This window comes from Apis laboriosa, unplaced genomic scaffold (assembly GCF_014066325.1).
Source record: "Apis laboriosa isolate Shangri-la unplaced genomic scaffold, ASM1406632v1 scaffold229_cov158, whole genome shotgun sequence".
NCBI classification, from domain to species: Eukaryota; Metazoa; Arthropoda; class Insecta; order Hymenoptera; family Apidae; genus Apis; species Apis laboriosa.
This window is the reverse complement of record NW_025222413.1, coordinates 124,741-139,349: the sequence shown is the minus strand read 5'-3', so window position 1 is coordinate 139,349 and position 14,609 is coordinate 124,741. Positions and strand designations below refer to the sequence as shown.

Sequence of the window (14,609 nt, the reverse complement as noted above, 5' to 3'; positions counted from 1 at the left end):
ATAATAATTTAACTAAAATTTTCAAAATTGTATAATGTTTCGTAGAATAATATAAAACAATAATTAACTATTGTTACATGAAATATTTTATACATATAACATAATATATAAATTTTCATTTTATTTAAAGATTTTATCACATCAATATATTATCATCCATATAATATGACTAGTATTAGAATTAATTATATATGAGGTAGAAATTATTTGAATATTTACACGCTTGTTAATTATACAAATTATAAATTATTTGATACAAAGCTTTGTTTTTTGGATATTTGCAATTCATGTTACTTTGCTACTATACTATTAAAGCAATATAATCATTTATGAAAGTTAATTAAAGAAAAAAATATAATGTTTTTGTATGCTATTAAATAAAATAAATATTAAATTAAATAATCTTACTAAATTCTTATTTAGCACATTCATTTTAAGCTATGTTTACTAATACATATATTATTTTATGCATATATATAGTCCTAAATTAAAAAAAGTGCACATTCATTGATGAACTTTGAAATTACATTTATGCGAAATAAATTATTTTTTAGCAAAAATTAACATATGTATTTGTATATAATATTGTATATAATGTTTATTCATTATATCAATATCATTAAAGAATAAATAGAATATTTTACATAATTTAACTACAAGATTGTTTTTTCGACAACAAAATATAAAAATATATGGCTAACCCAAATCGGGAAGCTATAAATAAGCATTACTTAAGTAAAAGTTACTTAAGTTTAGAATAAAGTTTTTTTTTTATCTTAAAAACTCTTAGTTTTTAGAATGTCAATAGAAACACAATTATAATACAATAAAGTATTATTATAAAATAAACTTTCGTGTCTTAATTATAATATTATACATACTTTGCATATATCATGGATTTTTAAAATTTGTTAAATTTTAGATAAAAATTCTATATTTTTAATTTATATTTGCACGAAGAATTGTCTATTGTCTTCATTGTTTCTTGTTCATTCATATTATTTTGATCATATACTGTATATGTAAGTACACCTGATTAATATAAAATGTTTAATAATATCTATTTCTATAGTTTTATATATTGTGGAATGTGTATTAATTTGTGAGATATGATAATTTAAAAGTTTGACATTTTTCTTTGTAATGTAATCCAATCCATAATTTTTTGTTGAAGTCTTCTTTTTTGTAGTAAAACTTCAGCAGCTTTCTGAAATTTTTCTTCATTTCTGCGAATATACATTTTTGCATCCTGTTCTAATTGACTGATCTTCTCAGGACGTATTTCTACCATTGATAACATCTCCGTCAAATATGGATTAAAACGAAAATAAACATATTCTGGTAAGAGGTCGTTCAACATCGTATGTACAGCTGCACAATGCATCATTATTAATATTTAAGTACATTCAAAATGATGCAACGAAATAAATATTTCAAAAAATAATCCTAATACCTTCTGTATCAGTTGCACTATCTAAAATTTTATAAAATTTTTCTTTCCAACTTGAAATCGCAATTTCCGCAGATTTCTTGCTATTTCCACAAATTTGACTCGGCGTTCTTCCAGTTCCAAATGAAATCACGCATTGAATTGGACTATTTGGCCATAATTGTTTAGCTTCATGTAATGCAACTGCACAGGGATTATTTACCAAAATACCTATAAAATTAAAATATTATTTAAATAAATTATTTAATAAATTATTTAATAAATTTTTTTAATATCAATATCAATATTATATAATATTATAATATCTATACCTCCATCTTGATGAAGATATTCACCACATTTAAATTCTTCAAAATAACTAGGTGCTGCAGCAGATGCTCTAATAGCTTCCCATAATTTATGTTTATGAGATCCTATATATAAACTTTCGACTCTATGAGGTAAAGTGTAATTTCGAAATACGTAAGCCATTACGCGCTCATGATTTACTATAGCAGATATAGCTGAAAACTAAAAAATTTTTGCATTAAAGTTAACAAATATGAATTTTTAATATTTTCATCTCAATCATCATATTTTACTTATAAATAGAAAATAATAAATACTTTTGGAGAAGTAGAATCGCGAGCAGTTTTTATAAGAATTTTTTCTCCTAAATGTTCTTTCAATAATTTTTCCCAAAGAGCTGTATCATAATATCCATGGCTCCATACCAAGTTGCTTGTACCTTTTATAGCACTTTGAGTAAATACTTTGGTACTTAGTTCTTTGTACAATTCTGATATTTCATATAATGATTTTCGTTTATGTCCACCTATAAATAATGTTATTATTAAAATGTTAAGATTCATAATTTCACTATAGTAAATTATAGTAAATTAAATTACTTATATAATTAACTTTTAAATATTATATTATACAAATATTATACATTGTATATATAATATTATTATATATACATATACATACCTAAAACAGCAGCAAGAATAGCTCCTGTACTTACACCACATATATAATCAAACATTTCATAAGTTTTTTTGCCTGTTAATTTCTCAAGTTTTTTTAACATTTCTATAACTAATACTCCACGCATACCTCCACCATCAATAGAAAGAATTCTAATACCTCTGCCAGGCAATGGATCAGTATAACCTAATACTGTTAATGCTTCTCTTATAGGTGCTGAAATTTCAAAACATTTAAAATGTTAAAAATGTTATTTATATATTTTCTCTCTCTCTCTCTCTCTCTCTCTCTCTCTCTCTCTCTTTCTCTCTCTCTTATTAAAAATATTTTTAAATTATTTTATACCTCTTATTTGTTCATCCTTAATTCTTTGTCGAGTTTTAAGCAATATTTTAATTGCTCCTTCCTTAATAGCATAATGCCTAGCTTCTGAATATTGATCAATATGTAATAATAAATCTTCAATCCTCCTCAAACATGAAGCATTTGATTCAGCAGTTGCAATAGCATTCAAAACATGACGTGTTCTAGATGCAATACTATGTTTTGGTATATTTTTATGAAGATTTATCTTCCATTTTGGTGATACAACTAATCCAGCTGTTTTATTTTGAGCAGAATTAAATATTAATGCATTAAGAAATTGAGAAAGAGATTGAGATCCTATTTTAGCTTGAAATTTATTCTCACTTGTGGTATCTTCATAAGTTTGCTATAAAAGTTATTAAATATAAATAAGAAAATTATTTTGTAAAAAATTATTTGAATCTACATTTTTTATATTATTTAAATTATTTGACTTACTTTTTTACATTCACTAGTATTGGTAATTGATGTCTTTTCTTCTGAAGTTTCTAATATTACATTTTTTTTTTCTTTTTCACTATTATTACATTTTTCGACATCTGATATTTTCATATCATTTATGTTTTTTGAAAATTCAATTGGTGACAATTTTTTCAAAGTATTTATTTGCGAATATGTTACTTTTTGTAAAAAATCTAACCAATTTTTAGATAAAATAATTTGTAGACTTTTGTCATAACCAGATTTATATAAGAAATTTTTCAATTGCATTAAAAGTTTTGTATGATTTTGCATAGACATTTTCATTTTCCATAAAGAAGCATTTTTTATACGATTTAACAATTTATTTCTATTAACACTTCCACTATAACCTTTATCCGCAGCACTATCTGTCAATTGTCTAAAAATATAAAGTACACTTTTATTCCATACTTTTTACTTCTATTGAAATAAGAAATCATTAAATTTAAATTTTAAAAAAATTTTGCATTTATCTTATACAAATATTTTATTTTATCTTATAAAAATATAAATAATCTATAACAATATTTAAAATATTATAAGCATAATTATAATAAATAAATTTCTATCCAAACACTCTTATATTAAATATGATTCTATAAATATAAGAAAAATAATTAATGAAATTAAGATTAATTAAATATGTATATTATACATCATATTAAATGTTTGTTAATATTTGCTTAATTTTGCATCGACTATTCCCGAACAAAGTTTATTCGAAATGTAACTATTATTAATTCAAACGTAAGCTCAATCTATATATACGTATATGTTCATAATGTTATATTTAACATATGCTTTTATATATATGTCAAATATCTAATTAATTAATTAGAAATTAATTTAGAGATAATTATAAAAAGAGAACAATTATAAAAAACAAAGATTATAAGAAAATACATTATTTAGTATTTTAACGTTAGTTTTTTATAAAATTTCATTGAAAATTAAAGAATTCAATGAAAATTAATATAATACGTTTAACTTTTTAAACAGATATAAAAAAATTACAATTTTTTATCAAAGAATGACATACAAAATTGGGATAATAATAGATATAATAGAATATTTTATTATATTATCGTTTACCTCGATAAAAAGATAAATCTTTGACATTTAATACTTGTATTTCGCGTCATTATTTATTTTATTTTATTTTTTGCACTTTTTATATCAATATGAAAATATTGCGAGATAAATTAATTAAATTATGAAAAATTAGTGACAATTTTTTAAAGTGTCTGTAATAGTTTTAGTTTTTAATTGATTTTCACTATATTTTATAGATCATTTAAAGATAATTGTTAAGATAATAATTAAGATAATAATTAATATTTTTTTTCGTTTTCGATTTTACTTTGTTGTACTTTATGATACAAAGTATTTACACAAGTACTAAATTATCTCGAACACTAAATACACACTAATCTAAATACCTTTGATTCAGCTTTTATAAAAGAACTGATGACGTAGTTGACAACATTCATTTTGTAAATAAGATCACTGTTCCACCAATGAGATTTGTTGATAACTGTGTATAAGATACTACTTTAGTAGGTAATATGATTAGAACAAGTGTTGTATATTAATATTAACTATATTGTTTACATCTTTTGTATCATCATTTTCATTGTATGCAAACATATTAATAACATTTATATATGTATATATATATATATATATAGATTGAAAATAAAGTATTAAAAATAAAATATTTTTTCTTTTAGGAATATAAATATTTATATGTTTTACTCATTAATTAAAATTTCTTCGTTTCTAAGAAATGTTTTAAATTATTATTTCTATATTTATTTCCTTTGTTATACTATATTTCATTATTATAATAAAAAAAAAATTATAAATTATTTAATCCTGATACATATACCAGATAAATTTTTCTTCCTTTATATATGAACATATACATAAAAATTTTGAATCTAAACTTTTTTTAGGTTACATTATATTATTTCTGAAGTATGTGAATATAATGTGACTAACGATATATCATATCAAAGAAAGTGTTATAGAATATTCGCGATAATTTAAAAGTAGATTTACTGCTATGAAATGACTTTAAGAAAAAGTATAGATAAAAAAATTAAATAGTGGGAAAAGGATAGAGATAAAGTAAAAATTGTGGAATCAACGCCATCTTCAGAGTGTCGCAAATGAAACTCACAAAGAAAGGACGGAAAATAATAAGACAAAGATAGAGATAGATTAAGAATTGACCGTTAGCGCCATCTCTCGTGCACTATCGATATCTCTTCAAATAACCATCTTTCTAGAAACATCCAAAGATCACGCTGGTAATCAGTTCTTATTTATCGCTGGCGCCATCTCTCCTGCACTATCGGTATCCCATCAATGAATTACCTTTCTAAAAGCAACCAGAGATGGCGCCAGTAACCAATTCTTGATCTATCTCTATCTTTGTCTTATCATTTTCCGTCCTTTCTTTGTGAGTTTCATTTGCGGCACTCTGAAGATGGCGCTGATTTCAATATTTTTACTCTATCTCTGTCTTTATCTTATTATTAGCTCTCCTTGTCTCTCTCTATATTTTCTTTTGCGCGGATTATAATGTATACCCATTGAAAATACTTTCATTTTTTTAAATATATATAGCATTTTAAATTCAATGTTTAATAAATTATTTTAATTTTCAAATAAAATACATCTTTATTCTTATATTAAATAGCAAAATATTTTATAAAATTTTTTTATATAAATTTTATAGAATTGTTGGAATTTAATATTTTAATAATCAAATATATAAAAAATATTTATTTCAAGAATTTTATTTTAATAATACTAAATTGCGACATAAATTTTATTGTAAATTTCATGTAAAAATTTTAACTATATTAATTAACTATATTAATAAAGACAAACAAATTTTATTAAAATTTATAATCAGACTAGATCTATAGATTGTTCAGTAATATTGTGTTTTTCAAGGTCAGCGTTACAAGTGAGGAGATGCATCGATTATGCATTCGTGACCCTTATTCCACTCGAAGTAAAGATGATGAGGCTAATCGAAAAGAGAAAGACTATTGTCGGTCATATCGGATCAACTTTATGTAGAAATTACATCAAACTTCTTTCGTATTCCGAGGGTTGTAGTTATTTAACGCGGAGATCCATCCGTTCTCTTCATTAATGTAACCTTGTAACGAATTTCAAAGACTTTGCGTGGGATGATAAAAAAATTTTTGAAACGTGCTGGGATATATTGGAACACGTTAATACTGATATTTTTAAAGATTTAAGAAAATGAATTTCTATGAATGTTTAAAAGATATTAAAATTGATTCGAAATTATTTTTTTTTCTTTTTATTAATTTTAAACTGGAACTGGAAAATCAGATTAATATAATATAAGTTTATTTTTTTTTTAAAATAAGTTATATATACAGAAGATATTCACATATTCATAAAATATTTTGAAGGATTGATTTTAAAGATTAAAATAAATAGAAAGGTTTGTACAAAAATTACTCGTTCACTTAATTTTACTAGATGGAGATAAAACGTGATGGAGATTTTTAATCGCTTCATCTAGAATAAAAATTAAATCGCACAATAAAAAAATATTTGTATTATATTTATAATATTATCGATATATTATTAATAGAATATCATATCCATCACTTTAATCCATGATTATATTCGTTGAATTTTTATGATCGATGTAGAAATAATTCTCGTACGAAGTCTATTATTGTAAAATTTTACATTTGTGAACCATTATATATTGTAGAAATATTTCTTTTTTAATTTTATCCTTTACGTTCATATTCAGTTAATCCAAAAATATTCGATTCACTTTTATTATTTTTAATTCAACAAAGGAATTCTTGATTAAAAATTTAATTAACAAGAAAAAATATATCAAATCCTATATAAAATAATTCTTTTTTTAATAAGAGTTAACACGTTCAAAGAAAATTAGAAAAATGATGAAAATACGGGTATGATGTATTTCTTTTCTCCGAGTTGTGTTTCAATGTTTCCCTCCTTAATGATGCATATTTCACACCCAACTATGAAAGCATTCGTGTTTTCTGTCCTAGTTGACCGTTGTTAAGGGGATTATTAGTGGTGTGCAACGTTTAAGCTGAAAATTATAGTCATCTTTGTTTGTGAATCTGAGAGTTATTTTAGCAGAATTTTGTCTTCTGTGTTCGTGACGTCTTCTTTGTTAAATGTGAAATAGATTATTACTACTTTTTTGTTCGGACAACGTCATAATGCTTCCTTACTCCTGTTTGCAATTATTATACAGAACGCTTATGATCCTCTCTTTAATTCTTGATTAAATAATAAAATTTTCATAGAAAATATTTATGTTATTATTCAATATTTATTTATAAATTATTATATTATAAATTTCTATATTTCTATGAAATCGTATTCATTTTTAAATTTTATAAAATTATCATACATTCACAAATCGTTCTTTTTCTTTCTTTCAGTTTATCTTTTTTTTTTTTTTTTAAGTTTGCATTTGTTTTTCACAATAATTTTTATCATTTTCTCAATATAAAATTATAAATTAATTATATAATATTTCTATATTCATATCAAACTATTATTATAAGATTTTTTATTTATTTTATTTTAAGATTGAAAGTAAAAATTTTTAATAAAAGATTTTTATGAAAAGTTAAAAATTTGTTTAACATATTAAAATAACGGATATTCATCGATCATGATTTTATAATATTGCAAAATTGTAAACTGATATTTTGCAAGAAAACATTATCGATCATTTTGATAGGAAGCACAAGCACAATTTCTCATAACATGAATTTTAGTATACGCTATAGTTTACTTTCGTAAATCGATTTATCGAATCGTGCATGATACTGATTGATAAATTATGCGTGTCACTGAATTCTAATTCATCTACAAAAAAATTTATAGAATTATTATACAGAATATTTCTTTCAAGAGGATGAAATAATAAAAAATTGTATTATAATGTCAAACAAAATAATAAAATATCGATAAGAAATTAATACTCAAAATTGTTTCACGTTTAATATTTTATTTTAATAAGATTCAATTTTTCAATAACTGTCTTTAGAAGATAAATTAAGTAAAATTATTGTTTAAACTGATAAAATTATAAAATTGAAAAATTGTATAACATGAACGAAAGAAAATTAATATGTGTGCTTTTTCATTTCAGTATAGATAAAAAAATACTTGAAAAAATTTTCACGAGAAGTTGAAACTTTCATGTTTCGTCGAGGAAGTACAAGAAAGTTTTGAAAATTCCACAGGCGACGACACATTTCTCTGGCGAGAAGAGAAGAGATCGTGGTAAAAGTTTGATGAGCTTGCTACGAAAGTAACTCGTAGTTAGCTTGAGGCCATGGAAGAATAAGTGACAAACTACACGATTTTTATTTAAAGAAAATTCATGGCGAAATTTTACCATGATAGAATTAAAAAATATTCGTGTAATTATGGATGATTTCTTGTAATAATAAATATTATAGATATTTATACTTTATATTTACGAAATAAAAAAAACTTTCTCACAAAGAAACATTTTTATTTTATTTTTATTATTTTGTGAAATGAAGTTTATGAAACAGCAAAAACAGTGTAAAACAATTTTATAAACGATAATAAATTGGATGATTCTTTTTTTTTTCATATGTCTCGTTTTTCATATCTCATGTACGAATTGAAAAGTGTCAGTAATACAAAATAGTGATTAATCATACTGATTTTCCTTTTTCAAAAAGAAACGGCAAGTGAAAAACAAAATAATTTTTTCTTTTAATCCTTTCACACGTGTTCTCTGTTCGTGGATTTTTAAAATTGTTTCAAAGAAATTGAAATTCGTTATTCTTCAAGATCTTTGGTTTTCTATTTTGACTTTGAAATGATGTTAATAATAAGTAATTAAAAATAAAATTATATTATTGCTCTTTGTATTATTCGATTATTTTGATTAATTATTGATTAATTAAAGTTATTATTTAAAGTAATTTTATTTGAAATTTAATTAATTTAATTTTTTTTATTAATTATTAATTAATTTTTCAATCTATTAATGCTCAAAGTGTTCTTTGATGTATTTTATGGGAACGATTCAAAGATATTAAGAGTACGATGAATCCTCTTCGTAAAAAAGAACAAATAATCGTCGAAAAAATTTCATTTCTCCAACTTAATTCTAATTGTCTTTCTTCGAATAAATGAGTTGGTTAATTACGAGATTGATGAAATTTCTTTAGGCGAATACAAAATTGTATTATTATTTATTTTAATAAATTGAAGGATTCGTAACAATAATGTGATAATTTTATTTTTTATTTATTTTTTATTATTTATTACGATTTATTAAAAAAAAAAAATAATAATAAGTTTTTCAAAATTCTAGTTTAAGTTTATAGAATATTCATATTCATTTTAAACCGTAATAGTAAATCTGTCTGTAATATTAAATCCTTGCTACCATTTTTGCGTAATTTACTTATAATTTGAATTAGAATATATTTAGAATTAACTTATATTCTAATTCATCATATTTGTATTAAATTATTTGAAACTTTGCAATAAATAGGATAGTCAATGTATGTATTTCAACAGAGAACCTCATATTTACTATTCATAGAATTAGAATTTTATGTTAATTTAGATGTAAGAGAAATATAATATTCAACAACCTCTCGTATATCAATAATAAAAAGTAAAAAGTATTACTTTCTATAAAGCGATAATCTAATAAATACTCATCATACTGTAGGGAAATTTAATAAATTGATTTCAATTAAGGAAATACGTATTACGGTTCTTGATTTCAATCGAATTTCAATCAAATTAATTAACGATGTAATAAGTTAAATCTAATGTATAATCAATTTGATAATGAATATTTAATTAATTATTATTATTTATTATTTCAAAAAAAATGATATTAAAAAAATGATTGGATCTTATTTATTATAAGCTTGTATTGAATGAGAAAAAGGTAGCATTTATTTAAATAATTGTAATTTTGTCGAAAATAATGTTTTTTTAACGAGATTTATTTTGGAGATGAATGATTATAGCTTCTAATACTGTAAAGGAAAAAAAAAAATTCGTAATGCATAGCTCAGCCTTAAATCAATAAATTTTTAAAAATTAATATAAAATTTTTTAAAAAATAATTAAACTTCTTTTTTTATTTAAGAGGTTTATCTCTAATATCAATAATCTCTAAAATCTCTCTCTAGAATCATCGAAAGTCGATCAAAGAATGGAAAAAAAAAAATTCGTAAAAAATAATCGTAAAAAATAAAGTCGATCAAAGAATGGAAAAAAAAAGTTTCAAGTTTTAATCCACTTTTCGTTACATCTTTCTCGTTCAACGAACATAAACGATTACCGAACCTTTGACGTTTAACGATTTTTCATCGATCGAGACGCTACAAAGTATGCACGACGTAAGAACTATTGATAACAGAAGAATCTGATCGCAGGTTCAACGGTGAAAAACGCACAAGTATCGGCGCAAACGTTGCACGAAAACGTTGTGTAATCATTGGCGAGAGAATATTTCTGGAAAAATCGACAGCACCCAATCCAGTCCACGGAAAGGAGAAATCATTCCGGTCGCTTCTGCCAATTAACCTTGCACTTGCCAGTGCGACGCTTATCGCGGCGAAGAGGGTGGCATCCCTCTCTCCGCCGCTGCCGCCCTTCTTTCTCGCCAGAAACTTGGTGCATCGCACCTGGCGCTCGGAGGGGGTTGTTTTCGACGTCGGTGGCGCCATCCACGGTGGTTGGCCAAATCAATCGGTGTCTTCCCAAAGCGGACAGTGCGCTCTGACCCGCTGAAACAAGCGGCCGGCCTCGCGGCTCTGATCCGCGATCGCGTTTCTACACGGCGTATGTTCGAAACGATGAATGAAAATATGCCGTCAACCCTTTCCTTGCCGATCCACGCTTCGGATTTTAACGTGGCCTGTACGAAGAACCGATGACCTCGCGTTTATGCACGCGTCTTTTGAAACCAAATTCGCCGGTTCGGCACGATGAATACGTTATTGTTCGGTATACATCATGCGTCGAGGACAAAGAGATATATCGAGACAAAGGGTTGATGTCTCGCTCGAGAGTTCGTTTGTTCGTTGCTCTAATTGGAAAGGATACACGAGTGCATGGTAAAGGCTGAGCAGAGCTCAACACGCCGGCGGGAAGGTCAGTTTCCGGTTGAAATGTCCGCGGTGAAAGTGTCAGGGGGGTATTAATAGAAAGGGGATGAATTTAGAGGGTGTTGTTTGTTCGTGTTTGTTGAAGATCTTTTTGTGATGTTGACGAGGTGGTTGTTTCGATGTGAATGCTTCTCTCTGCGGAGGTAATGCAGTGTTTATCGGCCAGAGGGTGAGTTTTCAGGGTTAGTTTAAGTGACGATTGTAAGGTATTTAGGGATTCTACGCGTATATACGATTTTTATTCGTGTTGGTGATGACTCGATGTCTCTGTGCCAATGATTGTGAATGATGTTTGTGAGTAGGATCTTCGTTAAAGGGTTGTTTTCAGAATTATTTTGTGCAGTATTAAGATTTGTAATTTTATAAAAAATTGGTAGAAAAATGCTACACTGTGTCGTATTCTTTGTAGAGATTAATAAAGCGATTTACTAAAGGTGATTATTTTTAGATTGCTTTAAATATTATTTATTAAAATTATAATAATTTCTTAAGAGGGTTGAGAGATTAGGGTTTTAATGAAATTAAATTATAAGATAGGTAAAATAATATGCTTTGAAGAGAATTTAAATTTTATAAATTATTCTAAGAAATATTCTGCAAGAATTTTAGAAATTTTGTTTTTTAAAAACGTTGATAAAACGTTTTTTGTACATAATGAACATAAATGAACAAATAATTATTGTGGAAACCTTTTAAATATAGAATTGAATTTAGAAAAAAATTTCTAATAATACGTTATTTTAGTACGAATATCTTTCTATAAATTTAAATATACACAAGATAAATTTTAATCTCTTCTTTCATGAATAGTTTCTTGACATTAATACATTTTTCATTAATGATTCTTTCAGATTCTTGTTTATAAATATATAAATTATGACATTTTATCTTTTCAATTTTTCAAAACTTTGAATATTCATTATTTCGATTTATTATCTTTAAAGTACGTAAAATTTATAGGCATGTTTATTAAGAATGAATTAAATTCTGATAATTTAATTTTCCTCTTTCAGAATTTGATAATATTATTGATAATTTATTATCAATAAATATTTCAGCGTGAATATTTATACTTTGTCATTTACTTTTTAAGCAACAAAGAATTTCTCAATAATGTATTTAATGATTTTTTTAATAAATTAATTATTGTTGCTCATTTATTATTTTCGAAGTATATAAAGTATGATACAAATATATAAATATATATATATATATATATATATATTTTTTTTTGCTCGATTGAAAATGCTAAGCGTTCAAATTTTCCATTGAAATGTAGACGAAATTTTTCCTGGTTCCTCGTCGTTATCGTGCAATTATTAACTTTTTACAATGGTATTTGAACTGGCTTTGTATATTCTCTGTTGTTGGAAGCAATTTATGTGTTAACTTCTGACTCATCAATTGATTTTTTAAAAGAGAAATATTTAAAAAATGTTAAAATTTCAGATATTCCAATAATAGTCAAAGAAAGTAAAAAAACAAAATAAATGAAATTATTATGCTAAAATTATATGATATTAAGGTAGAAAATATTAAAAACATTAAAAACAATATAAATAGCAATATAAAATATTCGAAATGAAACATTATTCATATAACGATAAAACATAATTTTTTTAATTGTTTTTCCTTGTAATTTCCTTGTTATTTAATTTGGAAAATAATGAATAAAATTAAAAAAAAAATAAAATATATTAATGATATATTTTAGCATCAAACAAATATAAAATGTTTAACGATGCGAAAACAATTTTTTTTTTATTAAAAGAAATAATTATATTGCACAATTCTTCGTATATTATCTTCCGCAATAGAGATTAAATTATTTTCCATCCAAAGATCTTCCATTGCATCGAGAATGTACTTAAGTACATATGTATTTGTAACGCTCATTGTCTCAAGATTTTCCATTGGTAATGGTCTTTAACTATTATAGGTTTCGAGGTTAAGTGTAATTGTTTCTCGATTTTTCTCCATATTTATACACGATGAATAATAAAAACCATTATTATCGCTAAAAAACATTATTCAACTTTTCTGAAATGAAAATAGCTTTTCATTAACATTGAAATGAACGTTATTAAGTTAAAGAGGAAAATTTTTTCTTTTCTTTATCACTGTTGAAAAGTATCTTTATTACTGTTTAGAATTTTTATTATTACTTAGTATTTAGTAAATTGAAAAACAATAATATATAATATATATTAAAAATTGTATCCAAGTGTTAAATCATACCTTGTTATAGATTTTAATATACATATAAAACTTATAAAGAGGATATAATATAATACAAGAAGGAAAGAAAGAAAAAAAAAGAGGATATAAGGAAAATGAAACATCTGTTGTCAGATACGTTACAATTGGATAAAGAAAGTATCTTCTTTTAAATTATTTTCAGAATAGTTAATACCATTATACGTGATTTAATAATTTTGTTGTATTTGATTATTATATAAGTCATTTAATATGTTTCATCCTCTCACGTTTTTATTATTTTTCACTGTTATTTTATACGTTATATTTTATTACGAAGCGAGATACCGAGGATAGTATAACAGATAGAATTGTTTCATTTTATTCCCACCTCGTTTCATCTAATACAAACTTCAATTATTTACTATTTAATATTAATATTAATATTAATATTAATCATTAATAAATAAGTCTCAATCGATATTTTATTATATATTCATTTCATTTCCAGAATATTAATCCTTCAAACGTGTCCAATGAATATATAAAATCTTGTAAATGCTTAATTCTTTGCATTCCGTGTACTGCAACAAGATTTAGAAGACTTATAAATAAAACGCTCTTATATGTTTCAAGATAATTCATATTGAGCTTTCACGAACAAATGATTGACATGTTATTGTACATGTTAAAAAAAAAAAAAATTATCAAGAACTCAATTCAATATCGATTATCTTTACGCTAAAATCTCAATAATTACAATAGCCAAATTATTCGGCTATGTAGATGATAATCGAATTCCGATTATTTTCCGGATATAATCGGAGGAGATATTGGCCACCAGAGATCAACTCTAGTCCAATTAGTAATTGTTCTGGTCCATCGCGTAGCTGGGAGGCGCTACGCTCTCCCACATCGATTGAACACTAGTTGTCATGCTA

General features: G+C 24.6%; 1 protein-coding gene across 4 annotated transcripts; it reads right to left on the bottom strand.

The window, feature by feature from the left end:
• Positions 1 to 508: 508 nt before the first annotated feature.
• On the bottom strand, positions 509 to 4,739 carry LOC122713088 (calcium-independent phospholipase A2-gamma-like). 4 transcript variants are annotated; one of them, XM_043933229.1, is made up of 8 exons: positions 3,900 to 3,933; positions 3,221 to 3,623; positions 2,762 to 3,128; positions 2,420 to 2,632; positions 2,056 to 2,264; positions 1,762 to 1,960; positions 1,454 to 1,660; positions 509 to 1,371 (listed from the first exon to the last, which is right to left on the bottom strand). In XM_043933229.1, exons 1-8 carry the CDS (start codon positions 3,902 to 3,904, stop codon positions 1,118 to 1,120), a joined length of 1,857 nt encoding a protein of 618 aa, XP_043789164.1. In that variant the 5' UTR covers positions 3,905 to 3,933; the 3' UTR covers positions 509 to 1,117. The 4 variants fall into 4 exon arrangements, with proteins under 4 accessions (XP_043789164.1, XP_043789163.1, XP_043789166.1 ...); XM_043933228.1 differs by lacking the exon at positions 3,900 to 3,933 and adding an exon at positions 4,337 to 4,637 and having other exon boundaries at positions 510 to 1,371; XM_043933231.1 differs by lacking the exon at positions 3,900 to 3,933 and adding an exon at positions 4,684 to 4,739 and having other exon boundaries at positions 512 to 1,371.
• Between the last annotated feature and the right edge of the window lie 9,870 nt (positions 4,740 to 14,609).

Excerpts from the sequence above, each read along its gene's own strand:
- LOC122713088 (XM_043933228.1), bottom strand. The coding sequence starts at position 4,386 with ATGACGCGAAATACAAGTATTAAATGTCAAAGATTTATCTTTTTATCG. Across the intron at positions 2,265-2,419 it reads TATTCTTGCTGCTGTTTTAG|GTGGACATAAACGAAAATCA; the intron begins GTATGTATATGT and ends CATTATTTATAG. Across the intron at positions 1,372-1,453 it reads TAGTGCAACTGATACAGAAG|CTGTACATACGATGTTGAAC; the intron begins GTATTAGGATTA and ends TGCATTGTGCAG.